The sequence below is a fragment of the Archocentrus centrarchus genome, chromosome 1, assembly GCF_007364275.1.
Source record: "Archocentrus centrarchus isolate MPI-CPG fArcCen1 chromosome 1, fArcCen1, whole genome shotgun sequence".
NCBI lineage: Eukaryota > Metazoa > Chordata > Actinopteri > Cichliformes > Cichlidae > Archocentrus > Archocentrus centrarchus.
Genome location: NC_044346.1, coordinates 40,265,354 through 40,292,435, shown reverse-complemented (window position 1 = coordinate 40,292,435; position 27,082 = coordinate 40,265,354). Strand labels below are relative to the sequence as shown.

Below are 27,082 nucleotides of genomic sequence, written 5' to 3'. Positions count from 1 at the left end.
CTGCTGTTGCTGCAGCATTAGGGGCTCGACACACGGGGAGCGACGTCGCTCGCTCTCCATTCATTTCCTATGGAGCTTGTGCGATGAGGCGACAATCGCTTGCCCTCCTCCAGCTAAGCGACCGGCGACGTTCGTGCATGTGAAATTTCGAGCTCGTACACGTAGACGTGCACACGCGACCAGGCGACGCGACACAACAAAGTTGGAAAATGTTCTACTTTTGTCGCTGTCGCGTGGCACTAAACCAATCAGCAAGAGTTTCATTGACTGACCAATGAGAGAAGAGTATGCTACACACTGCAGTCTGCAACCACTTTCAGCAGGAAGGAAAGCATCGTTTTAGCTGTGTTTGACTTTCCTATATTATATGACACTTCACGCAGTGATTATCGAGTTAAACATAAAAGGCAGCCATATGAGAACGTGTTGGTGCAAGACCAACGTTAAACAGACGGATAGAGAGGACTTTTGTGCTAATATAGGATGAACGCGAGGTTGTCTTTTTCTTTTGTAGAGGAGACTTAACAGCAAGATTTCTGTCAGTTCAAATAAAATCTTCAGACTCCTCATCTTTATTGCCGTGTCTGACACGGACTGCTTTGAAAATGTCTAAATGCCTCCAGTTTCATAACCAATCACATTTCTTGGAGACGAGTGACGTAAGAGCGCGATTCGCAAAGCTGCCGTCGCTTTCGCGTCCCGTGTGTTCGGTTTCACCCCAGTGGCGATGCGACCCATTCGTCGCTGTCGTTTGTCGCTCCCCGTGTGTCGAGCCCATTACTGTTACAGAGGACGTGGAGGCTACAGCAGCGAACATGTCTGTGATCTTTACACATTTTGTAGCATCTACAGCGACACTCTTCAATTTCTTCCGCACCTCCTTTCTGCCGCTTCGGTTTCTCCATATTGCCTCTCCTTTAACACACGCGCTCAACACTGAAACTACTAGCGGGAGTAGTTTCAGTGTTCTGCACCACGCAGAGAAAGGGTGGGGCCGCTTTCATCCTATATCCTGATTGGTTCTGTCCACTGTCTATATTGAAAATGGGCCAATGGGCCGCCCCCTCTAAATTGTGGGCCGGTCTCTTATAAAAAAAAAAAGGGAAGAAAAAAAAATCCAACGGCATCGGCCCTTGAGGACTGTCGGCCCACCGATTACCAGTCCAGCCCTGATTATCATTTGTTGTGTACTATTTGGTAATTCATTGTTCTATATTGTTTGATTCTCTCTATTCCCTTCCCCTCAAAAGGCTTTGCCTTTTGCCAGGCCACATTTGTAAATAAGAAATTGTTCTTAATCTGATTGCCTGGTTAAATAAAGGTTTAAATAAATAAAATACAAGGTCAGGCCCCATCTTATCTCAAAGACCTCATAGTACCATATCACCTCAACAGAGCACTTCTCTCTCAGACTGCTGGCTTACTTGTGGTTCCTAGGATACTTAAGAGTAGAATGGGAGGCAGAGCCTTCAGCTTTCAGGCCCCTCTTCTGTGGAACCAGCTCCCAGCTTGGATTCAGGAGACAGACACCCTTGCTATGCTGGAGGGTTCCCATTGTTTCTTTTCACTCACCTCTTTTCACTGTTTATACCCCACTCTATACCCAAATTTAATCATTAGTTATTATTAATCTCTGGCTCTCTTCCACAGCATGTCTTTAGTCCTGCCCCCCCCCCCCCCAGCAGATGACCCCCCCCCCTCCCTGAGCCTGGTTCTGCTGGAGGTTTCTTCCTGTTAAAGGGAGTTTTTCCTTCCCACTGTCACCAAGTGCTGCTCATAGGGGGTCGTTTGGACTGTTGGGTTTTCTCTGTATTATTGTAGGGTCTTTACCTACAACATAAAGCACCTTGAGGCGACTTTTTGTTATAATTTGGTGCAATATAAACAAAACTGAATTGAAAAATAGATGACACCCACTGGTTTTGGACCTTGCACTTTGGCTGCTGCCATGTTGCCACATTATTAGCCAAGACTTGGTTATCAAGCTGCAATTATAAATTGTACAGATACAATGCACAGACACACATACCTGCCACTTACTTATAGAATACTGGAGTTCCACTCACCACACAATGAGCCATATTGTCCGATAATTCCATTATGCTCCAAAAGGCACAAATACCCAGTGAACTGAGGTGAGACTACAGCTGCCTGTTAGAAAATTCACCCACCATAATTGTAGTTTGGAAGGTAGAAACTATCTATAAAGACCTAAATGTTTTTTCTTTTTTTTGTACCGGGCTATCAACATGTTTATTTTTGCTGTAAAGTTAGACATTTATAGTATGGGGGTTGACTTGCTTTCAGAAGCAGACTCAAGTGGTCATTAGAGGAACTGCAGTATATATTTTTTCCTAGATCTGGAGGTTGCTGCTTGGACCACCTTTTGTCAAATGTGAATTAAAAGGCTTGATGATAGCCTGTTATTAATTTTTCTGGTCATTCGTGTGGTCTTCATGATCAGATCTTAATGCATCAGGTGCACAGGCTTCTAAATGGTAAATTGACTGGTTCTTATATAGCGCTTTTCTACTGTACTTGAGCACTCAGAGCACTTTATACAACCTTCCAAATAGTAGATGACCTGCTGCCTTCTGAGCTACAGCCACTCCAAAGACTTGTGTACTATCAACTTGTGTTTATCAGCCAAGACACATTAAAGCCTCGTATTAACAGGGACTCTGTCGCTACCCACCCAGCACATACCCCCTCCCTTTCCATTTAAGGAAAATACAACATACAGTGCATGACACATTTAGCCAAGGCACAAAAATGCTCAAATCCAGAAAAGTTAACAAATGTTTGAATAAAAAAAACAAATCAAAAACCAGAAATTTACAAAACTATCAAATGTTCAATTCTAAACTCATTAATACAAAAAATATCTTCACAAGTTAATAAATCAAATATACAAGGAGATCAATTAAAAATATTTACACACAAACATTTTACATAGGCAATTCTTTATACTGACAACAATAAATATTTTCAAAATGATCTGTGCTGTGGTGGAATAAGCAGCACACTCGCAAACACAACCTAACTAAACTGATGGTCAGTCTAAGGCTGTTGGGAAGCCCTTATTCTGAAGACACCCATTTGGAGATCCATCCAAATGGTATGCAACATTGAGGCCAGTGTCACCCAAAACATGAATTAAACAGCAAATTAATTTTCTTTACAAAAATGTTAAAAATAGATTACAAATCACCCAAATGTCTTGGGGGTGGGGGTGTTATAATCTCCATCTAGTTATTTGGAGCTTCTTTGCTATGCAACATACTCCACCCTATTGACACTCTGTGACTGCAGCTGCCTGTTGTCCTGTTTGCTAGTCCACTGTGGGTGTTTGGTGATGGAGTGATAGGGGTGTTGTTCTTCCCAGTCTATCAGTGGGTATGATGGTGGTGCTAGAGGAAACCTGGCCTTTTGCAGCCTCTTGTCTCCCTGATCTTCTTCTGATTGGCTCCCAGTGTCAGATTTTCTGATCTTGGCATTGACTGCGTTCTTGTCCTCACAGATGTGGTGATGGAGTAGGTGGTATTGTTGATGGTGGCTTGGCAGAGTTTTTTCAATAGGGTTCTTGATGTGGTTCAGTTGCTCACGTGTGGCACTTATGCTGTTGTGCAGGGTGTTGTTGTCTTCAACCGTCGGTGCCAGAGACGGCAAGGCTTGGGTGCAGACCCCAGCGTGGGCACTCTGCTTCCTCTGCCTCCTTATGCACCACAGCAACATTGAGGTAACTGCCAACACCCAGATTATGATCACCACAGAAACCAGCAAGGGCATCATGCGATCTGGTGAATAGAAAGAGTATTAGGCATGAGTAAATAAATCAAGACACTCCATTTAAAGTCTGCAAACTTGGCAATCATTAATAGTTAAGTTTCCACCCAAGTATAACAAGTTCTGCACAAAGACAGCTAAGGAAAACAAACACATGTACAAGCATTATGTGAATATGAGAAGTTAGCCACGTGGAAAACATGATGAAGTCATTGACTAACACTAGTGACTCTGTAACTTCATCAATCCAGAGAATAGAGATATGTTTCATCATTCTAGCAGAAGCAAAAATGAAATTACATATTAAACAAATATGTAGGACCGCTGTTTTGCATTTGTGCAATATTTCTAAAATTAGAAACATCCTTTCTCAGACTGATGCTGAAAAGCTAATTCATGCATTTATTACTTCTAGGCTGGACTATTGTAATTCATTATTATCAGGCTGTCCTAAAAGCTAACTTAAAGATTATACTTTGCAACTGTAATTGCATTATATTTTTGTTTCAGTTTCACACTTACTACATTATTAAACCTGTGGACAAAGAGCAATTGTCTCCAGAGTCTTAATGGAAGAAAGGTGCTGAACCTTCCTTCCAGTTCCTCTTCTGAATGGTGTAAAGGGGAAAAGACAGTACACCTATTTCATCCACATTAAATACAGTTATCACAAATATTAGCCTGGCACACACAGTAACAGTAGCCCTTTTAATTTTTTTGAGGAACACTTTGAAAACACATCAAATCTCAGTAGGAAAAAATATCATGCTGGATGTCTATATTGATATGGATTTTCAATTCAATTCAATTCAATTTTATTTATATAGCGCCAAATCACAACAAACTGTCGCCTCAAGGCGCTTTGTATTGTGGGTAAAGACCCTACAATAATACAGAGAAAACCCAACAGTCAAAACGACCCCCTATGAGCAGCACTTGGCGACAGTGGAAAGGAAAAACTCCCTTTTAACAGGAAGAAACCTCCAGCAGAACCAGGCTCAGGGAGGGGCAGTCATCTGCCGCGACCGGTTGGGCTGAGGGGAGAGAAAGACATGCTGTGGAAGAGAGCCAGAGATTAATATCAATTAATGATTAAATGCAGAGTGGAGTATAAACAAAGTAAATAAGGTGAATGAGAAACAGTGCATTATGTGAACCCCCCAGCAGACTAGGCCTATAGCAGCATAACTAAGGGATGGTTCAGGGTCACCTGATCCAGCCCTAACTATAAGCTTTATCATAAAGGAAAGTTTTAAGCCTAATCTTAAAAATAGAGAGGGTGTCTGTCACCCGAATCCAAGCTGGAAGCTGGTTCTACAGAAGAGGCGCCTGAAAGCTGAAGGCTCTGCCTCCCATTCTACTCTTAAGTATCCTAGGAACCACAAGTAAGCCAGCAGTCTGAGAGCAAAGTGCTCTGTTGGGGTGATATGGTACTATGAGGTCTTTAAGATAAGATGGTGCCTGATTATTCAAGACCTTGTATGTGAGGAGAAGAATTTTAAATTCTATTCTAGATTTAACAGGGAGCCAATGAAGAGAAGCCAATATGGGAGAAATCTGCTCTCTCTTTCTAGTCCCTGTCAGTACTCTAGCTGCAGCATTTTGGATCAGCTGAAGGCTTTTCAGAAAGCTTTTAGGACAGCCTGATAATAATGAATTACAATAATCCAGCCTAGAAGTAATAAATGCATGAATGAGCTTTTCAGCATCACTCTGAGAAAGGATGTTTCTAATTTTAGAAATATTGCGCAAATGCAAAAAAGCGGTCCTACATATTTGTTTAATATGTGCATTGAAGGACATATCCTGGTCAAAAATGACTCCAAGATTTCTCACAGTGTTACTGGAGGCCAAAGTAATGCCATCCAGAGTAAGTATCTGGTTAGACACCATGTTTCTAAGATTTGTGGGGCCGAGAACAAGAATTTCAGTTTTATCTGAATTTAGAAGCAGGAAATTAGAGGTCATCCAGGCCTTAATATCTTTAAGACATTCCTGCAGTTTAACTAATTGATGTGTGTCATCTGGCTTCATTGATAGGTAAAGCTGAGTATCATCTGCATAACAATGAAAATTGATGCAGTGCTTTCTAATAATACTGCCTAAGGGAAGCATGTATAATGTAAATAAAATTGGTCCTAGCACAGAACCCTGTGGAACTCCATAATTAACCTTAGTGTCTGAAGAAGACTCCCCATTTACATGAACAAATTGGAGTCTATGAGATAAATATGATTCAAACCACTGCAGTGCAGTACCTTTAATACCTATAGTATGCTCTAATCTCTGTAATAAAATGTTATGGTCAACAGTATCAAAGCTGCACTGAGGTCCAACAGGACAAGAACAGAGATGAGTCCACTGTCAGAGGCTCTAAGAAGATCATTTGTAACCTTCACTAATGCGGTTTCTGTACTGTGATGAATTCTGAAACCTGACTGAAACTCTTCAAATAAACCGTTCCTCTGCAGATGATCAGTTAGCTGTTTTACAACTACTCTTTCAAGAATCTTTGAGAGAAAAGGAAGGTTGGAGATTGGCCTATAATTAGCTAAGACAGCTGGGTCAAGTGATGGCTTTTTAAGTAGAGGTTTAATTACAGCCACCTTGAAGGCCTGTGGTACATAGCCAACTAATAAAGACTGATTGATCATTTTTAAGATTGAAGCATCAATAATTGGAAAGACTTCTTTGAACAGTCTAGTAGGAATGGGATCTAATAAATATGTTGCTGGTTTGGAGGAAGTAACTATTGAAGTTAACTCTGAAAGATCAACTGGAGCAAAAGAGTCTAAACAAATACCAGCAGTGCTGAAAGCAGCCGAACATGAAGAATAATCTTTGAGATGGTTATGAATAATTTTTTCTCTAATGTCTAAAATTTTATTTGTAAAGAAATCCATGAAGTCACTACTAGTTAACGTGAAAGGAATACTCGGCTCTACAGAGCTCTGACTCTTTGTCAGCCTGGCTACAGTGCTGAAAACAAACCTGGGGTTGTTCTTATTTTCTTCAATTAATGATGAATAGTAAGATGTCCTAGCTTTACGGAGGGCTTTTTTATAGAGCAACAAACTCTTTTTCCAGGCTAAATGAGCATCTTCTAATTTAGTGAGACGCCATTCCCTCTCCAGCTTTCGGGTTATCTGCTTTAAGCTGTGCGTTTGTGAATTATACCACGGAGTCAGGCACTTCTGATTTGAAGCTTTCCTTTTCAGAGGAGCCACAGTATCCAAAGTTATACGCAGTGAAGATGTAAAACTATTGACGAGATAATCGACCTCACTGGGAGCAGAGTTTAGGTAGCTGCTCTGCACTGTGTTGGCACTGAAGAGCATAATAATGAAGGAATTAGATCCTTAAACTTAGTTACAGCACTTTCAGAAAGACTTCTACTGTAATTAAACTTATTCCCCACTGCTGTGTAATCCATTAAAGTAAATGTAAATGTTACTAAGAAATGATCAGACAGTAGGGGGCTTTCAGGGAATACTGTTAAGTCTTCAGTTTCTATGCCATATGTCAGGACAAGATCCAGAGTATGATTAAAGTGGTGGGTGGGCTCCTTTACATTTTGAGAGAAGCCAATTGAATCTAACAATAGATTAAATGCAGTGTTGAGGCTGTCATTCTCAGCATCTACATGGATGTTAAAATCACCCACTATTATTATTTTATCTGAACTGAGCACTAAATCAGATAAAAAGTCTGAGAAATCAGACAGAAACTCTGAGTAGGGACCAGGTGGACGATAGATAATAACAAATAAAACAGGTTTTTGATTTTCCCAATTAGGATGGACAAGACTAAGAGTCAGGCTTTCAAAAGAATGAAAACTTTGTCTGGGTCTTTGATTAATTAATAAGCTGGAATTGAAGATTGCAGCTAATCCTCCTCCTCGACCTGTGCTTCGAGCAGTCTGACAGTTACTGTGACTCGGGGGTGTTGATTCATTTAAACTAACATATTCATCCTGCTGTAACCAGGTTTCTGTAAGGCAGAATAAATCAATACGTTGATCAATTATTAAATCATTTACTAATAGGGACTTGGAAGAGAGAGACCTAATGTTTAACAATCCACATTTAATTGTTTTATTCTTTGGTGCAGTTGATGAAGCTGTATTATTTATTGTTTTTGAATTTTTATGCTTAAATAGCTTTTTGCTGATTTTAGCTTTGGTTTTTGGTGGTCTGGGAGCAGGCACCGACTCTATGGGGATGGGGTTTTGGGGGGATGGCAGGAGGAGAGAAGCTGCAGAGAGGCGTGTAAGACTGCAGCTCTGCTTCCTGGTCTCAACCCTGGGTAGTCAGTTTTTAGGAGGGTTAATAAATTTGGCCAGATTTCTAGAAATGAGAGCTGCTCCATCCAAAGTGGGATGGATGCCGTCTCTCCTAACAAGACCAGGTTTTCCCCAGAAACTCTGCCAATTATCTATGAAGCCCACGTCGTTTTTTGGACACCACTCAGACAGCCAGCGATTCAAGGAGAACATGCGGCTAAACATGTCGCTCCTGGTCTGATTGGGGAGGGGCCCAGAGAAAACTACAGATTCCGACATCTTATCTTATCTTTCTCAAAACAGAGTCACCAATAACCAGAGTTTGTTCCTCGGCGGGTGTGTCGCCGAGTGGAGAAAAACGGTTAGAGACGTGAATAGGTTGGTGGTGTACCCGGGGCTTCTGCTTAGGACTACGCTTCCTCCTCACCGTCACCCAGCTGGCCTGTTTTCCCTGCTGCTCGGGATCTGCTGGGGAGGAGCTAACGGCGGCTAAGCTACCGTGGTCCGCACCCGCTACAGGGGCCTGGCTAGATGTAGGATTTTCCAGGGTGCGGAGCAGAGTCTCCAGTTCAGAAAGCCTGGCCTCCAGAGCTACAAACAGACTACATTTATTACAAGTACCGTTACTGCTAAAGGAGGCCGAGGAGTAACTAAACATGTGACACCCAGAGCAGGAAAGTGCAGGAGAGACAGGAGAAGAAGCCATGCTGGTAGTGAGTCGGCTAAGGGCTAAGCTACTAGCTGAGCTAAGCTAGCGAATTTCTAAAAACAAATAAAGTGAGTAATGTGAATACAGGTGATTCAGCAAAGAGTATGCTATTTAAAGTAGGTGAAGATTACACTAAAATATGTTATTATCCAGATAAATCTAGTTATAGAGATATAACAGCTAACAGACAGCAAAACACTGTGCTCCAAAACAGGAACAGGAAGTGATACAATACCGCAGTGAGAGCCAACACCAAGTGACAGCGCCACCAAGTGACAGGTCTGCTATGGACTGGGTAGTCTCTGGAGCTTGAAAAAAGGCGACTGGACTTCTTTTTGTTTCTTGAAGACGTTTCACCTCTCATCCGAAAGGCTTCTTCAGTTCTCAACCAAATGGTGGAGAGACCCAGGTATTTAAACCCCTGTGGGCGTAGTCCCCTGGAGGTGGTTATGACCCTCTATTGAACATGTGCTTGAACACATGTGCCCAGGTGTGAAGGGGGCGTGGGTCATATTTAATCAGTGGTTTCAGTTGAAACCAACTTAGGACTCCGCTCCATTGTTTCCTGTGGCCTATTGAGGTCACTGGAACAAAGGTGTGAATGGGGGTTGAGACGTCTGGGAAGGGAGCTCAGGACAGCACTGTAAGCGGGGGAAAGTTGGTGACGTAAACCACCTCCTCTGTTCAATGATGGTTGTTCACAGTGGACATAGATGGCTTCTTTCACTCCTCTTTCAAACCATCTGTTTTCCCTGTCCAAAATGTGGACATTGGCATCCTCAAAAGAGTGCCCTTTTTCCTTCAGATGCAGATGTACTGCTGAATCTTGTCCTGTCGAAGTGGCTCTTCTATGTTGTGCCATTCGTTTGTGAAGAGGCTGTTTGGTTTCACCAATGTAGAGGTCCGAGCACTCTTCACTGCACTGAACAGCATACACTACATCGCTGATCTTGTGTTTGGCGGGTTTGTCCTTGGGATGAACCAGTTTTTGTCTTAGGGTGTGACTTGGTTTGAAGTATACTGAGATGTCATGCTTGGAGAAAATTCTTCTGAGTTTCTCTGACAAGCCCGACACATATGGGATGACAATGTTGTTCCTCTTGTCCTTCCCATTCTCTGTAGTTTGTGTTTGGCCTTCATTCCTGTGCATCTTAGCTGATTTGATGAAGGCCCAGTTGGGGTAACCGCATGTTTTGAGGGCTTTCTTAATGTGTGTGTGTTCCTTATGCTTCCCTTCTGCCTTAGAGGGAACACTTTCCGCACGGTGTTGTAGGGTCCTGATCACCCCAAGTTTGTGTTCCAGAGGGTGGTGGGAGTCAAAGAGGAGATACTGGTCTGTGTGTGTGGGCTTCCGGTAAACTTCAATGTTGAGGCTTCCATCTTCCTCGATAAGCACCGCACAGTCCAGGAATGGTAACTTGTTATCTCTGGTGTCCTCCCTGGTAAAACGTATGTATTTATCCACTGAGTTAATGTGACGAGTGAAGGCTTCTACTTCTCGGGTTTTGATTTTGACCCAGGTGTCATCTACATATCTGTACCAGTGGCTAGGTGCCGTCCCTTTGAAAGAACCAAGAGCTTTACTTTCCACTTCCTCCATGTAAAGGTTGGCTACAATGGGAGACACTGGGGAGCCCATGGCACATCCATGCTTCTGTCTGTAGAATCCATCATTGTATTTAAAATATGTTGTGGTAAGGCAGAGATCTAAAAGTGCACAAATCTGATCTGGGGTGAAGCTGGTTCTGTTCAGTAAGGAATCGTCTTCCTGTAGTCGTCTTCTGACGGTCTCCACTGCCTCAGTTGTAGGTATGCAAGTGAAAAGTGAAACCACATCAAAGGACACCATGGTTTCATCTGGATCCAGTACAAGATTCTGGACCTTGTTAGTAAAATCTGTAGAGTTTTCAATGTGGTGGGGTGTGATGCCAACAAGCGGTGATAAGATGGTGGCGAGGTGTTTGGAAATGTTGTAGGTGACCGAGTTTATACTGCTGATAATGGGTCGAAGTGGGACTCCTTCTTTGTGGATCTTTGGGAGTCCATAAATGCATGGAGTGGCTTCTCCAGGGTACAGGCGGTAGTAAGTGGGGCGGTCAATGGCTTTTTCCTTTTCAAGTTGTTGCAGGCAGCAAACAACTTTTTTCTTGTAGTTGCTTGTGGGATCACGTCTCAAGACCTCATAAGTATTGTTGTCACTGAGGAGTGTAGTAATTTTGTTGTGGTAATCCGATGAATTCAGCACAACCGTGCACCTCCCCTTGTCGGCTGGCAGTATGGTGATGTTTGGATCCTTGCTTAGGGCTGTGATGGCCTTCTTCTCCTGAATGGTGAGGTTGGATGGAGGAAGTCTTGCACTGGCGAGAGTGGCTGAAACTTTCATCCTGATCTGTTCTGCTACAGGATGAGAAAGTTTGTTATTTCTTATAGCGGTTTCTGTTGCTGTGATGAGGTCTACTATAGGAAGCTGTTGTGGGGCTATGGCAAAGTTGAGTCCTTTGGCTAGCACATTTTCTTCTGGTTTGGTGAGGACCCTGTCTGATAGGTTCTTCACCCACTTTCCTTGGTTTCCATTGCTTATCGTGTCGTCCTGTTTGTTAACAGATGAATGGTATGCCTTGGTTTGCAGAGTTTGAAATTTACGTAGTTGTCTTTCCTTGCCTTTGATGTGTTGTGCGAGCTGGGCTTTGTCCACAAATGTAGAAACTTCTTCTGCGATGGTGTGAGGTAAGAGTGATGAGAGTTTCTGCTGAGTCTGGTGGATTTTGTTCTGGAGTGCATCTATGGTGAAATGGACCTGTCTTATCCTTTCACTTAAAAGGTGGTTCTGTGCTCTCCATAGAATTTGGTCAGCTCTATGTCCTTTTACTGTGGACCCAAGGTGCAAACTCTTGGGAACCAGTCTGGACTGTCTGCATCTCAAGTTGAAACGAAGGTGGTTCCTGTAGTCCGCTAGCTTTCTTGAGTCCCTTTCATACTCCCGCACCAATTGAAGGGTGTTCCTCCCAAAGTGCAAGGCAATATGTCTGTGTAGATTCTCAGTTATCCAGGTCATAGTAGTCTCTGGAGCTTGAAAAAGGCGACTGGACTTCTTTTTGTTTCTTGAAGACGTTTCACCTCTCATCCGAAAGGCTTCTTCAGTTCTCCACATTTTGGACAGGGAAAACAGATGGTTTGAAAGAGGAGTGAAAGAAGCCATCTATGTCCACTGTGAACAACCATCATTGAACAGAGGAGGTGGTTTACGTCACCAACTTTCCCCCGCTTACAGTGCTGTCCTGAGCTCCCTTCCCAGACGTCTCAACCCCCATTCACACCTTTGTTCCAGTGACCTCAATAGGCCACAGGAAACAATGGAGCGGAGTCCTAAGTTGGTTTCAACTGAAACCACTGATTAAATATGACCCACGCCCCCTTCACACCTGGGCACATGTGTTCAAGCACATGTTCAATAGAGGGTCATAACCACCTCCAGGGGACTACGCCCACAGGGGTTTAAATACCTGGGTCTCTCCACCATTTGGTTGAGAACTGAAGAAGCCTTTCGGATGAGAGGTGAAACGTCTTCAAGAAACAAAAAGAAGTCCAGTCGCCTTTTTCAAGCTCCAGAGACTACTATGACCTGGATAACTGAGAATCTACACAGACATATGGACTGGGTAATAATTATAGTTGTGGTTATGAAAGGATCCGAACAAATATTTGCCATACCATTTGATAGAAATGAAAATAGGTGGGGGGAGGTCAACGTACTGTTACATTAAAGTCAGTGAACAAGTGTGTGAAGTTTGATTGGTCTGTCCTAAAAAAGATTGCCTCTATGGTGTGAATTTGAACATCCTAGGTCACATTATTCTGGAGTTATGACTAATGGTAAAGTGTTTGTGGAACAGATGCCGATGCTACCACAATCCCTTGACTTTTTCTCCGAAACAGCTGAACTAAAAATGATGCAGCAGGCTAGAACATTTTGCTGAAATTTCATTGCAGCAACTCAAAATAGTGCTCTGTAGTTTGTCTGGCCCCCACAAGCTTGTATGCATGCCTGACAACATCAGGCTCCTAATGAGATTATGGATGGTGTCCTGGAAGATCTCCTCCCAGATCTGGACCAGGACATCACTGAGCTCCTGGACAGTCTGAGATGCAACCTGGTGGTGTCAGATGGACTGAAACATGATGTCCCAGAGGTGTTCTATTGGATTTAGGTCAGGTGAGCATGGGGGTCAGTCAATGATATCAGTTCCTTCATCCTCCAAGAACTGTCTGCATACTCTCACCACATGAGGCATCAGGAGGAACCCAGGACCCACTGCACCAGCGTAGGGTCTGACAGGTCCAAGGGTTTCATCCTGATACCTGATGGCAGTCAGGGTGCAGTTGCCTAGCCTGAAGAGGTCTATGTGTCCCTCCATGGATCTGCCTCCCCAGACCATCACTGACCCACCACATAACGTTCTCCACGGCTTCTCCAGACCCTTTCATTCTGGTATTCTATGGCAAATGCCAGTTGGGCTCCACGGTGCTGGGCAGTGAGCACAAAGGCCCACTAGAGGACGTCGGGCCCTCAGCCCCCCTCGGAAGTCTGTTTCTGATTGTTTGGTCAGACATTCACACCAGTGGGTGCTGGAGGTCATTTTGTAGCTCAGTGTTCAGGCAGTGCTGAACTCTGATTAAAAAAAGAGTTTAAAAAGTAACCAAATAACATAATTACTGCCCTAAATTTGTACAAGTATAGAGGCCCATTCAAAGTTAAAAAAAAAAAGTGTGGTTGAGGAACTACACTGAGTCATTTTGCAAGGGCAGATCAACTTTTTCAGATCACAGATGATTGGTATGTAGTGAATGACCTGATCAAATTACACTTTGCAACTGGATATTACCATATCCAGAAGACTGAAAAACATTGCTGTAAATTACACCTATTCCCCCCAAAAAAGAAAAAAAATGCAAAGATTTTGCTGATTACATCATCTATATTTTTGCAACCTATTCATGTGTATGTGGCATTCTTCCTGTCTTTTCTGTGGTATGATGAGCACAAAAAAAAAGCTATCTTTCTTAAAAATAACTGACTTTAATCATAAGTCATAAGCTTATGACATTGTTTTTGGATATTATGTTGTTAATATTACCCCACCCCTCTTTCTCTGTCATCCATCCATCCAGCAATATTTTTATATTTTTATGCATTTAACATTTTCATGAGCAAATCTTACAGACTTTGTGGTTTTGTGAAAGGAGGATGCTTTTGAGACTTTGTTGTCCTGCTTTCAGTCAGGAATGAACTTTGACACCAGAATATTTGGAGAAGAATATCTGCAAAGTGTGGAAGTTCATTTCATCATCACGGGCCAACCGTGACTCACCATTAGGGTTTTGGTTTTGTCGTCTCTGGATGCGAACCTCTGCGATGGCGCTGATGATGCTGCTGTTGATGTTCTTCTTGCTGACCACATTCATGATCCTGTGTGTGATTTCCTTAATGAAGGTCAGACCTCTCATCTGGTTGTCTGTCGACTGAATATTAAGCAGAAAAAACTATTGTGGTCTATCTGTGACATTTCAGTCTAAATAAATGCCCCTACAATCACTGACTCCTGCAAGACAACCATTTAACCAGTTCATGCTTTTCCATTAGCTCTTCTAAACACTCACTCAGGATTTTTCCCAAGAAAAACTGGTCAGCTCACAGGACTCATTCATTTTCTGTTTGAAAACCTTTCAAAACCTTAAGCAGCAGCAGCAGCAGTACCCTGTCAGTGCTCTTCCTTCTTCTCACTTTTTTTAAAACCTCAGAGATGATTATCTTTTGATTTCCTTTTTTCATAATTCCAGACTTTTGCTAAAAGTTTAATGTGATGTACTGAAGTGAGGTAGAAATCCTATCTAGATCAACTGATGACAGTGGCTCTGGCACTTACACTAGAGTGCTGCTCATGAGACATTTTAAGGCTGCACATTACTTACAATGGCTACATGGATCTCATTGTTGGCACTGTGCGACAGCTCGCAGGTCATGAAGACAGAGGAATCAGTGGACAGGTTCTTGACAATGTAGAGGTTCCTGAGTTCACGGCAAACCTGCTCCACTGTCACACCCTGAAACGCCACACCAGAGGACAGCCATCAGCATCAGATATCATGAGATATAAAGCTACTTTGTGTGATGTAACTGGGAACAAGTCCCCAAAAGAGTAATTTAATGAGCACTATGAGACTCTGTAGAACCAATTTTTACTGGCTAATCATCCATCCATTCATTTTCTTCCACTTATCCTGTTCAGGGTCACGGGGGTGCCGGAGCCTATCCCAGCTGTGATAGGGAGGCAGGGTACACCTGTACAGGTCACCAGCATGTTGCAAGGCTAACACAGAGAGACAGACAACCATTCACACCTTTGGGCAATTTAGAGTGACCAGATAACCTAACCCCTCTTTGGACTGTGGGAGGAAACCCTCGCAGACACGGGGAGAACATTGAAACTCCTCACAGAGCGAGAGGCCTGGGCCACGGTGGATTCAAACTCAGACCATTTAGCTGTGAGGCAGCAGTGCTAACCACTATGCCACTGTGCTGCCCTACATTAGGACTTACAGGAATTCTGCTGGAAAAGAAAAGTTAAAAAAAAAGCAGGAAAAATTTAGGAGTTGAAAACAAATTACAAATGCAGAAAAAAATGTTATGAGATGTGTCAAAGAATCCTGAATCAAAGAATCGTGTATTTACAGTTACAGTATCTAAATTACAGTTCATTTAGATGATGCTTAAAGTTATTTGGCAAAATAAATGCCCAGCGGTGTTTCAAGAGGGCTGCCACATTGTGAGACTTACTTCTAGAAGGACTCTGAAATAAAGTCAATCTGACCTTTGCCATGACTTCCTTGTTGAAGGTAAAGGTGATGTTGGCACAACTGCTCTCTGGGTAGCACCTAGTTTGGGGCAGGGCTTGGTGAATGGGGCCCCAACATTCCCCCTGGCCAAAGCAGGGTTTGATGAAGCAGCGCTCATTGCGGACAGCGACGCAGGTCTGACCGGCTGGACACTCTACACCTTTAATATTGCCGTGGAGGCTACAAGGTTTAGGGCCACACCAAAGCTGCCAAAGACATAAGTCAGTGAATACGTGGCCTCAAGCAGCCAGCAGAGGCTCTTTGCCTTTGACAGTAAATATGGCTAACAGTACTTCCTGTTTGTGAATGCAGCAGTAGCCAGCCGGATGTTCACTGAACCAGCCACACTGGCTTTAAGCCTCCCAGTGATGCATGCTTCAGTGTGACAGTAAAATTGCTACTCTGTGTGTATTTTAGTGAACAATAGTGTTAGTCCATGAGGATGGAGAGGATGTTCTGCAAACCAGCTGAATAACCAGGTCACTAAAAAATATGTACGTCTTGGCCTTTTGCTAATGTCACTAATTAATTTGACCTTCTGTAGATTCTAGATATTAAAACTGGAACATGTGACTGTCTATAGCTTAATCTACTGTGTTTAAAAAGGTTAGAGGACTGAATTTTAGAAAACAAGCACCAGAATCTTTTTGATGAACCTGCATCTCAGCCGTACCTTTGTGCACACGACTCTCCCATTTTCACAGCGACAGCTGTTGCAGTCGTCATCCCATCTGCTTCCATCCAGAGCCACCGACTCCACATGCACACAGAGCCTCCCTGACACAGCAGCACAGTCAGTGTAGCACAGGTCAGTAACCCATCATTCATTTGTAATTCAGTTATTCCGTTTCAGGTACGGTTGCACTACATTCTTTTGATGTTTGGGGCCTCAGGGGCTCCATCAAACTGCCACTTGTTTGCCAGGCTGATGGAGGGTGTGCAGTCAGCGAGCCTGTTATCTACTGCTGGATGTCAGTGAGTCTTCTAGCTGAGCTGTTTTATGTTTTCTGGGCATAGATGATAATGCAACATATTGCACATTGTGCTTTGTCAAAGTGAAACCAATAACAGGACTGTGGAGCACCAAATTCACTCTTTTTCTTTCTGCCCTTGCAGATCCATATTGCATGTATTCAAATTGGCACAATGACTGTCAGACTTTCTTAATGTTCACGATGGCCACGGGACACTCAGCATACTGAGAAGTGGTATTACCATTTTGGCAGCGAGGGCCGGTTCTTCCTGGAGGACATATGCAGCGGTAAGCATTAATGTCGTCGATGCAGGTCGAGCCAAAGGCGCAGGGCGATGACTGGCACTCACTGATGTCTGAGAGAGATTGGTGATTGATAACTTTTGCTGTCTTTTAAAATTATGTTAACCTCACAGCCCACAACAACACACTGCAGGAAAATTATGAAGAACACTGATCATAATTTTGTAAAACCCAAGATAATCTATAAAATGCATTTTCTGGCTGACAGCCCAGTCAACAACCCAGTTTAAAAGATATAAAACAGTAAAAGCAGCAAAATTCTCACAACAAGAACCGCTCAGAGAATAAAAGGAATTTGCTACATGTCAGAGATGTTGGTCAGCTCTTCAAACTGCTGAGGTATGGAAGAGATTAAGCCAAAGATCTCCTGTTTCCCTTTGTGTGTCGGACAACCTCTGAACCAAGTTCACACAAGTTTAACCTGGCTTAAAGTCACTGAAGTAAACAGAGAGAAACTGAAAAGTGAAAGGTAAGGGTTTCTGATTGGTGTTCACCAAATTCGACCAAAAGTGAATATTTGAATAACACATTGAATGAATGTAATGCTCCTCCGTGAATCGCCACCTTATCGTGGTGCATGGTGGAGAGGTTTGTGTGTCCCAGTGATCCCAGGAGCTATGTTGCCCGGGGGCTTGTCCCCCTGGTAGGGTCTCCCATGGCAAACTGGTTCTGGGTGAGGGTCCAGACAAAGAGCAGTTCAGAAGACCCCTATGTTTGTAACAGCAAGGGAACAGTTTACCCTGCCCGGGATAGGGTTACTGGGGCCCCACCCTGGAGCCAGGCCTGGGGAGGGAGCTCGAGGGAGAGCATCTGGTGGCCGGGCATTAGCCCGTGGTGCTCGGCTGGGCGCAGCCCGAAGAGGTTACATGGGCCCGCCCTCCTGTAGGCCCACCACCCGCAGGAGGCGTCGTAGGGGTCGGGTGCAATGTGTGTCGGGCAGAGGCCCTGGTGGACCGATCCCCGGCTATCGAGACTGGCTATTGGGACATGGAATGTCACCTCTCTGGTGGGGAAGGAGCCTGAGCTAGTGTGTGAGGTTGAGAGATACCAGCTAGATATAGTTGGGCTCACCTCAACGCATGGCCTGGGCTCTGGAACCAGTCTCCTGGAGAAGGGCTGGACTCTGTTCCAGTCTGGAGTTGCCCTCGGTGAGAGGCGGCGAGCTGGGGTGGGTATTCTTGTATCCCCCCGGCTTGCTGCCTGTACGTCTGAGTTTTCACCGGTGGACGAGAGGGTAGTTTCCCTGCGCCTTCGGGCTGGGGAACGGGTCCTGACTGTTGTTTGCGCTTATGCGCCGAATGACAGTTCAGGGTACCCACCCTTTTTGGAGTCGCTGGACGGGATGCTGGAGAGTGCTCCATCTGGTGACTCCATAGTCTTGCTGGGAGACTTCAACGCTCATGTGGGCAATGACAGTGAGACCTGGAGGGGCGTGATTGGGAGGAACGGCCTGCCCGATCTGAACCCGAATGGTGCTTTGCTGTTGGACTTCTGTGCAAACCACAGTTTGTCCATAACAAACACCATGTTCGAACATAAGGATGTCCATAAGTGCACATGGCACCAGGACACCCTAGGTCGCAGGTCGATCATCGATTTTGTAATCGTATCATCAGATCTGCGGCCGTATGTTCTGGACACTTGGGTGAAGAGAGGAGCTGAGCTGTCAACTGATCACCACCTGGTGGTGAGTTGGATCAGGTGGCGGGGGAAGATGCTGGACAGACCTGGTGCACCTAAACGTATTGTGAGGGTGTGCTGGGAACGCCTGGCAGAAGCCCCAGTCCGGGAGCTCTTCAACTCCCACCTCCGGCAGAACTTCGACAACATTCCGAGGAAGGCTGAGGACGTTGAGTCCGAATGGACCATGTTCCGCACCTCCATTGTTGAGGCTGCTGCTCAGAGCTGTGGCTGCAAGGTGGTTGGTGCCTGTCATTTTGGTAACCCCCGAACCAGATGGTGGTCACCGGAGGTGAAGGGAGCCATCAAGCTGAAGAAAGAGTCCTATCGGGCTTGGTTAGCCTGTGTGACTCCGGAGGCAGCTGACAGGTATCGGCAGGCCAAGCGGAATGCAGTTCGGGCAGTGGCCGAAGCAAAAACTCGGGTGTGGGAGGAGTTCAGTGAGGCTATGGAAAAAGACTTTCGGACAGCATCGAAGCGATTCTGGCAAACCGTCAGGCGACTCAGGAGGGGAAAGCAGTGCTCCACTCACACGGTTTATAGTGCGGGTGGGGTGCTGCTGACTTCAACTGAGGCTATAGTCGGACGGTGGAAGGAATACTTCGAGGACCTCCTGAATCCCACTGACACGCCTTCTGTAGTGGAAGCAGAGTCTGGGGATGAGGGAGATGACTTGAACATCACTGGGGGTGAGGTCACTGAGGCAGTTAAAGAACTCCTTGGTGGCAGGGCCCCTGGGGTGGACGAGATTCGCCCTGAGTTCCTGAAGGCTCTGGATGTTGTAGGGCTGTCTTGGTTGACACGCCTCTGCAACATCGCGTGGAGATCTGGGGCAGTTCCATTGGATTGGCAGACCGGGGTGGTGGTCCCCATCTTTAAGAAGGGAGACCGGCGGGTGTGCTCCAACTTTCGGGGGATCACATTTCTCAGCCTCCCCGGAAAGGTCTATGCCATGGTGCTGGAAAGGAGGGTCCGTCTGTTAGTCGAACCTCGGATTCAGGAGGAACAATGCAGTTTCCGTCCTGGTCGAGGAACACTGGACCAGCTCTTTATCCTCTCAAGGATATTCGAGTGTGCGTGGGAGTTTGCCCAACCAGTCTACATGTGCTTTGTGGACTTGGAGAATGCATTCGACCGTGTTCCTCGGGGTATCCTTTGGGAGGTCCTGCGGGAGTATGGGCTGTCTGGCCTGTTGTTGCGGGCCATTCAGTCTCTGTACAACTGCAGTGAGAGCTTGGTCCATATAGCCGGTAATAAGTCGGATTCATTTCCTGTGGGTGTTGGACTCCGTCAGGGCTGCCCTTTGTCACCGATTCTGTTCATAATTTTTATGGACAGAATTTCTAGGTGTAGCCAGGTGGCAGAAGGCTTCTTCCTTGGTGGCCTCAGAGTCTCATCTCTGCTCTTTGCAGATGATGCGGTCCTGTTGGCTTCATCAGGGGGTGGCCTTCAGCTCGCAGTGGAACAGTTCGCAGCCGAGTGTGAAGCGGCCGGCATGAGAATCAGCACCTCTAAGTCTGAGGCCATGGTCCTCAGCTGGAAAAGAGTGGAGTGCCCTCTCCGGCTCAGGAACGAGTTCTTGCCCCAAGTGGAGGAGTTCAAGTATCTCGGGGTCTTGTTCACGGGTGATGGGAGAAGGGAGCGGGAGATCGACAGACGGATCGGGGCTGCTTCTGCAGTGATGCGGACGCTGCACCGGTCTGTCGTGGTGAAGAGGGAGCTTAGTGTAAAAGCGAAGCTCTCGATTTACCGGTCGGCCTCTCCCTTAGAGATAAGGTGAGGAGTGCGGCCATCCAGGAGGGGCTCAGAGTAGAGCCGCTGCTCCTCCACATGGAAAGGAGCCAGTTGAGGTGGCTCGGGCATCTGATTAGGTTGTCTCCTGGCCGCCTCTTGGGTGAGGTGTTCCGGGCATGTCCCACAGGGAGGAGGCACCGTGGTAGACCCAGGACACGCTGGAGAGATTATATCTCTCGGCTGGCCTGGGAATGCCTTGGGGTCCCTCCGGATGAGCTGGTGGAGGTGGCTGGGGAGAGGGAAGCCTGGGCTTCTCTGCTTAGGCTCCTGCTAAGCAGAAGAGGATGGATGGATGGATGGATGGATGGATGGATGGATGGATGGATGGATGGATGGATGGATGGATGAATGTAATGCTAGCTCTGAGAGACTGCTTTAGCTCCACTGTGTGGGAAGAGCTTTGTGCCCCTCATGGGGAGGACATCGACAGCATCACGGACTGCATCACTGATTACATCAATTTCTGCGTGGAAAACACTGTGCCCACCAGGAGGGTACGGTGTTTTTCAAACAACAAACCCTGGATCAACTCTGAAATAAAGGCTCTCCTGAAGGAGAAGAAGAGAGCCTTTAGATCAGGAAATAAGGAGGAGCTGAGAGCCGTGCAGAAGGATCTGAGAAGGAAAATCAGGGATGGAAAAAACATCTACAGGAAGAAGATGGAGGACCAGCTACAGCAGAGCAACATCAGTGGGGTTTGGAGGAGTTTGAACTCAATTTCAGGCCACAAACCAAGCCCTAGGGTTGTGGGAGACTTAGAGTGGGTTAACAACCTGAACCAGTTCTTTAACAGGTTTGACCAGCCACCCACCCCTCCCCCAGCCCAGTCCCCCCTGCTGTCAGCCCCACCATCTTTAATGACTGCCAACCTTTCTTCTTCTTGGGACCTCACACCTCTCAGCTCTCAGCCATCACCCACCCCCTTCACTTCTGAGGACTCCATCTCACAACCCCCATCCCCCACCTCCATCTTGTCCCTCTCAACTCATCATGTAAGGAAGGAGCTACGTAAGATCAAGGTGCGAAAGGCTGCTGGTCCAGACGGCATCAGCTCCAGGCTCCTGAGGTGCTGCGCAGATCAGCTGTGTGGCATCATGGGATACATGTTCAACCTGAGCTTGAAGCTGGGGAAAGTACCACAACTGTGGAAGACCTCCTGTGTGGTACCGGTACCAAAGACCAAACATCCAAAGGATCTTAGCAGCTACAGGCCGGTAGCCCTGACATCGCATCTAATGAAGACCCTCGAGAGGCTGGTCCTCAACCATCTACGCCTCATGGTGTCGTCTTCGTTGGACCCGCTGCAGTTCGCCTACCGGCCTGGCATCGGGGTGGATGACGCCATCATCTACCTCCTGCACCGAGCTCTGACCCACCTGGAGAAGCCTGGAAGCACTGTGAGGATCATGTTCTTTGATTTCTCCAGTGCTTTTAACACCATCCAGCCAAAACTTCTGAGAGACAAGCTGGAACTGTCAGGAGTGGACCACCACATCTCCGAGTGGATACTGGACTACCTCACTGACCGCCCACAGTACGTGAGGACACAGGGCTGTGTCTCTGACAGGCTGGTCTGCAGTACGGGGGCCCCACAGGGAACTGTGCTGGCACCGTTCCTCTTCACCCTCTACACTGCAGACTTCTCCATCAACTCCCCACGCTGCCATCTGCAGAAGTTCTCTGACGACTCTGCCATAGTTGGCCTCATCACAGGTGAGGATGACTCAGAGTACAGACAGAGGACTCAGGACTTTGTGGGCTGGTGGCAGCGGAACCACCTCCTGATCACCGCCGCTAAAACCAAGGAGCTGGTGGTGGATTTGCGCAGGCGCAGACCCACCACACGGACACCGGTGAACATCCAGGGAGTGGACATTGAGATAGTGGACTCTTATAAGTACCTGGGTGTTCACCTAAACAATAAACTGGACTGGACTCATAACACTGATGCGCTCTACAGGAAGGGTCAGAGCAGACTCTACCTGCTGAGAAGGCTGAGGTCTTTTGGAGTGCAGGGGGCACTCCTGAAGACCTTCTACGACTCTGTGGTGGCATCAGCCATCTTCTATGCAGCAGTATGTTGGAGCAGCAGCTTGTCTACAGCTGAGAGGAAGAGGATAGACAAGCTCATCAGGAAAGCCAGCTCTGTCCTAGGATGTCCTCTCGACTCAGTGCAGGTGGTGGGAGACAGAAGGACTCTGACCAAAATAACATCACTGATGGACAAGGTCTCCCATCCCATGCATGAAACTGTTGCTGAGCTGGAGAGCTCCTTCAGTGACAGACTGCTGCATCCTAAATGCACAAAGGAGCGTTACCGCAGATCCTTCCTCCCAGCAGCTGTAAGACTTTATAACCATCACTGCTCCCAACAAAAACCACAATAGCCTACACAATGTAGGATAATATATAATATACTGTAAATAGTCCGGCCTGTTAAGGTTCAACACACAGGCACATCATGTACATTGTATATAGTGTTATTATTAGTAGTATTAAGGTTAATATTGTTTGTTGATTTTATATATATTCTTTTCTTAATAGTGTAAATTATTATATCGTTATTTATATTTATAATAACTGCGGCTGCTGTTACACCCAAATTTCCCCTCTGTGGGACAATAAAGGCTGTTTCTTCTTCTTCTTCTTCTTCTTCTTCTTTTACAGGATTATACGGGTCAAAGAATGGCAGCTGAATATGTCTAACATTATATCATGAGGTAGTGTTTGCTGCAGTCAAACTGAATTCAAAGATGACAAAAGAAGAAGTCAGGCAGGAAATGAGTGTGAAATTGACGAGAAATTGAGTAATAAAGAGGAAAAAAATTATCGTGAGTAAAACAGTGTAGTACATAAATGGAAGGGTCAAAGGTCACAACACTCACTGATTCTGCAGTCTGGGCCGGCAAACCCTGGAGCACATTCACACCGATACCAGTTGTCCCCATCAATGCAGGTGCCACCGTTATAACTGCAGAAGCACAGAAGTGATAACTACACTCTACATCCTGTGACTCAGACGTTTATCACATGAGCTGGAAGCTAATCTGAACCATAGACTGAGAAACATTTGAAAATATATGCATCCATGGTGTGAATTTGAACATCCTGGGCTACATCGTTTGAGTTATTGTGTTCAGAAAGGTGAAAGTTGACCCCCTGCCCGGCAGAGTGTCGACAAAAGGCTGATGGGGGGGAAAACAGGAAAACAAACGTTTCTCCAAAACGTTTGTTGTTTGTTGAAAGGAGCTGAAGGATGACAGATACCTCAAAATCAAACATATTGTCCAGTATACTAAATGTACTTTCTCGAGAATATCAGAGTGTGTGACAGGGCTTCTGTGGTGTCCTGTTACCCGAGTGTTCCTGAATGTCTCACTCATAGACGTCCATTTAACTCACCAGGGATGAGGACTGCAGTTGTTGGCATCTGGAAAAATAAAGGAAAGAAATCTTAATGTAGACTCACGATGACTTTTCAGCCCAACTGTCTTTGTGGATTACACACAGTCTCAACAGCGACACAGCAGAACATGATTTCTAACCATTTTTAAAGGGGACCTACTGTGTGTTTACACCGTTAATAATGGTACATAATAATATTATCATTTACATACTGTAGCAGTAAAAATACCTCATCATACTTTTAGCCTGAAATTTTAATATGTTTCCTAAAGTGACCCAAAAGTTTTTGTACATTGAGGTTATTGTGGGTCAAAGCAGACGTGTTTCTGCCAAATGGTGGTTTCATTGAGTCTTGAAACTGCAACATCTAACATTCACACTCTGATGAACATATCAGGAGCTCGGCATTCAGTATCTTGCCCAAGGATACATTGTCATGCAGACTGAAGCAGCCAGGGATTGAACTACCAACCTTTTGATTAGTAGGTGACCTGCTCTACCTCCTGAGCTACAGCCACCCACTGTATGTACAAATAATCCATGTGTGCCTAAATTTCAGGCTTTAGACTGCTCTAAATGCTCAGGTTCAAACTGTTTCTTCTACTCTTGTCTCACTATGATGACATTAAAAAAGTGTGACAAATAAGCAAAAAATAAGAAATCAGGAAGGGGGCACATAATTTTTCACAGCACTGTAGCTATATACCTCAACTGAGCAAACCACTGTCTTGAGCGGTATCATCAAATAACTCATCTGAACCCCTGGCTGTCAAAAGCTTTCCATTTGCAAACAAGTCCATCAGCTAATGGTATGAAATAATTAACGACAGATTCATGCAGCACAGATAAGTTAGAACTGGCTGTTTATCGTGTGGTCAGTGTTGTGCATTGACTCACTGTGGCTGCAGATGGCACCCTCCCAGCCCTCCTTACAGATGCAGCTGAATGAGTCTCCGTCCACCACACAGGTTCCCCCATTCTTGCAGGGACTCGGCAGACAGCTGTTGTTCTTCACTGGAGTCACAAGAAGCACTGTTAGTTGCTTCAGTGACATGGAAACATGTTAAGGAAGATCTATGCTGTTATACTGACCAATGTTACAGGTGGATCCTTCCCAGCCTGCAGCACAAAGACACCTGAAAGTATCTCCTTCATCAGAGCAAGTTCCTCCATTGCTGCATGTTGTCTCATCACACTGACTCTCTCCTGAAAGTACAAACAGCTTCAATTAGATGACGTTCAATCAGTGCACATCAGGCTAGATCCCTGGACAGATGCTGCATACGTTACATTTTTAAAAACGACACAAGGAGTACAGATACTTGTGTTAAAAATACTCTAGCAGAAGATGAAGTACTGGTTACTCTTTACTCAGGTAAAAGTGAAAAAAGTACTCTGAAATATACTCGAAAAGTAGCTCTTTGAAGGATGTTTCTTCCAGCTTTTTTGTGTAAAGCTCACTGAACCTCATGCTAAATTAATATAGTAAATAATAACAGACATGAGAATATAAACTTTTTTTTACTTTGCCACCTAACCTAAACAGAAAAATGAGCACAGTCAGGGGTTAAAGCCCTAACATCATTTCAGTGCCTCAGCATGATGAAACTCAGCTGATCAGCTGACCTCCTGCTCCTCGGTGTGGATTTGCGCAACTGAATTCAACAAGATGGAAGCAGATTTTTCAATTCAATTTAATTTTATTTATATAGCGCCAAATCACAACAAACAGTCGCCTCAAGGCGCTTTGTATTGTGGGTAAAGACCCTACAATAATACAGAGAAAACCCAACAGTCAAAACGACCCCCTATGAGCAGCACTTGGCGACAGTGGAAAGGAAAAACTCCCTTTTAACAGGAAGAAACCTCCAGCAGAACCAGGCTCAGGGAGGGGCAGTCATCTGCCGCGACCGGTTGGGCTGAGGGGAGAGAAAGACATGCTGTGGAAGAGAGCCAGAGATTAATATCAATTAATGATTAAATGCAGAGTGGAGTATAAACAAAGTAAATAAGGTGAATGAGAAGAAACAGTGCATTATGGGAACCCTCCAGCAGACTAGGCCTATAGCAGCATAACTAAGGGAGGGTTCAGGGTCACCTGATCCAGCCCTAACTATAAGCTTGATCAAAAAGGAAAGTTTTAAGCCTAATCTTAAAAATAGAGAGGGTGTCTGTCTCCCGAATCCAAGCTGGAAGCTGGTTCCACAGAAGAGGGGCCTGAAAGCTGAAGGCTCTGCCTCCCATTCTACTCTTAAGTATCCTAGGAACCACAAGTAAGCCAGCAGTCTGAGAGCGAAGTGCTCTGTTGGGGTGATATGGTACTATGAGGTCTTTGAGATAAGATGGTGCCTGATTATTCAAGACCTTGTATGTGAGGAGAAGGATTTTAAATTCTATTCTAGATTTAACAGGGAGCCAATGAAGAGAAGCCAATATGGGAGAAATCTGCTCTCTCTTTCTAGTCCCTGTCAGTACTCTAGCTGCAGCATTTTGGATCAGCTGAAGGCTTTTCAGGGAGCTTTTAGGACAGCCTGATAATAATGAATTACAATAGTCCACCCTAGAAGTAATAAATGCATGAATTAGCTTTTCAGGATCATGTTTCTAATTTTAGAAATATTGCGCAAATGCAAAAAAGCGGTCCTACATATTTGTTTAATATGTGCATTGAAGGACATATCCTGGTCAAAAATGACTTCTTCTCAGATTTCTCACAGTGTTACTGGAGCCCAAAGTAATGCCATCCAGAGTAAGTATCTGGTTAGACACCATGTTTCTAAGATTTGTGGGGCCGAGAACAGTTTTATCTGAATTTAGAAGCAGGAAATTAGAGGTCATCCAGGCCTTAATGTCTTTAAGACATTCCTGCAGTTTAATTAATTGATGTGTGTCATCTGGCTTCATTGATAGGTAAAGCTGAGTATCATCTGCATAACAATGAAAATTGATGCAGTGCTTTCTAATAATACTGCCTAAGGGAAGCATGTATAATGTAAATAAAATTGGTCCTAGCACAGAACCCTGTGGAACTCCATAATTAACCTTAGTGTGTGAAGAAGACTCCCTATGAGTCTTTGAGATAAATATGATTCAAACCACTGCAGTGCAGTACCATTAATACCTATAGCAAGCTCTAATCTCTGTAATAAAATGTTATGGTCAACAGTATCAAAAGCTGCACTGAGGTTTTTCACAAACTATCTTGGCTGATTTCATCCCCTACACTGACACTAACTCTTTATACTGACAGCATACA

General features: G+C 45.0%; 1 protein-coding gene across 4 annotated transcripts in view; it reads right to left on the bottom strand.

Moving 5' to 3' along the window:
* Positions 1-1,833: 1,833 nt before the first annotated feature.
* The window catches only part of LOC115784109 (protein jagged-1a-like), a 77,528-nt gene continuing 52,279 nt past the window's right edge, over positions 1,834-27,082 (bottom strand). For 2 of the 4 annotated variants that reach the window (XM_030735213.1, XM_030735231.1), the window contains 10 exons: positions 24,919-25,032; positions 24,724-24,840; positions 23,824-23,851; positions 23,307-23,392; positions 16,887-17,000; positions 16,345-16,448; positions 15,647-15,877; positions 14,748-14,879; positions 14,147-14,297; positions 1,836-3,797 (listed from right to left, as the gene is read on the bottom strand). In XM_030735213.1, the coding sequence (XP_030591073.1) occupies positions 3,271-3,797; positions 14,147-14,297; positions 14,748-14,879; positions 15,647-15,877; positions 16,345-16,448; positions 16,887-17,000; positions 23,307-23,392; positions 23,824-23,851; positions 24,724-24,840; positions 24,919-25,032 (1,604 nt within the window). In that variant the 3' untranslated portion in view covers positions 1,836-3,270. Of the gene's footprint in view, positions 3,798-14,146; positions 14,298-14,747; positions 14,880-15,646; positions 15,878-16,344; positions 16,449-16,886; positions 17,001-23,306; positions 23,393-23,823; positions 23,852-24,723; positions 24,841-24,918; positions 25,033-27,082 lie in introns of all 4 variants that reach the window. The other 2 variants (XM_030735205.1, XM_030735223.1) reach the window with 2 other exon arrangements.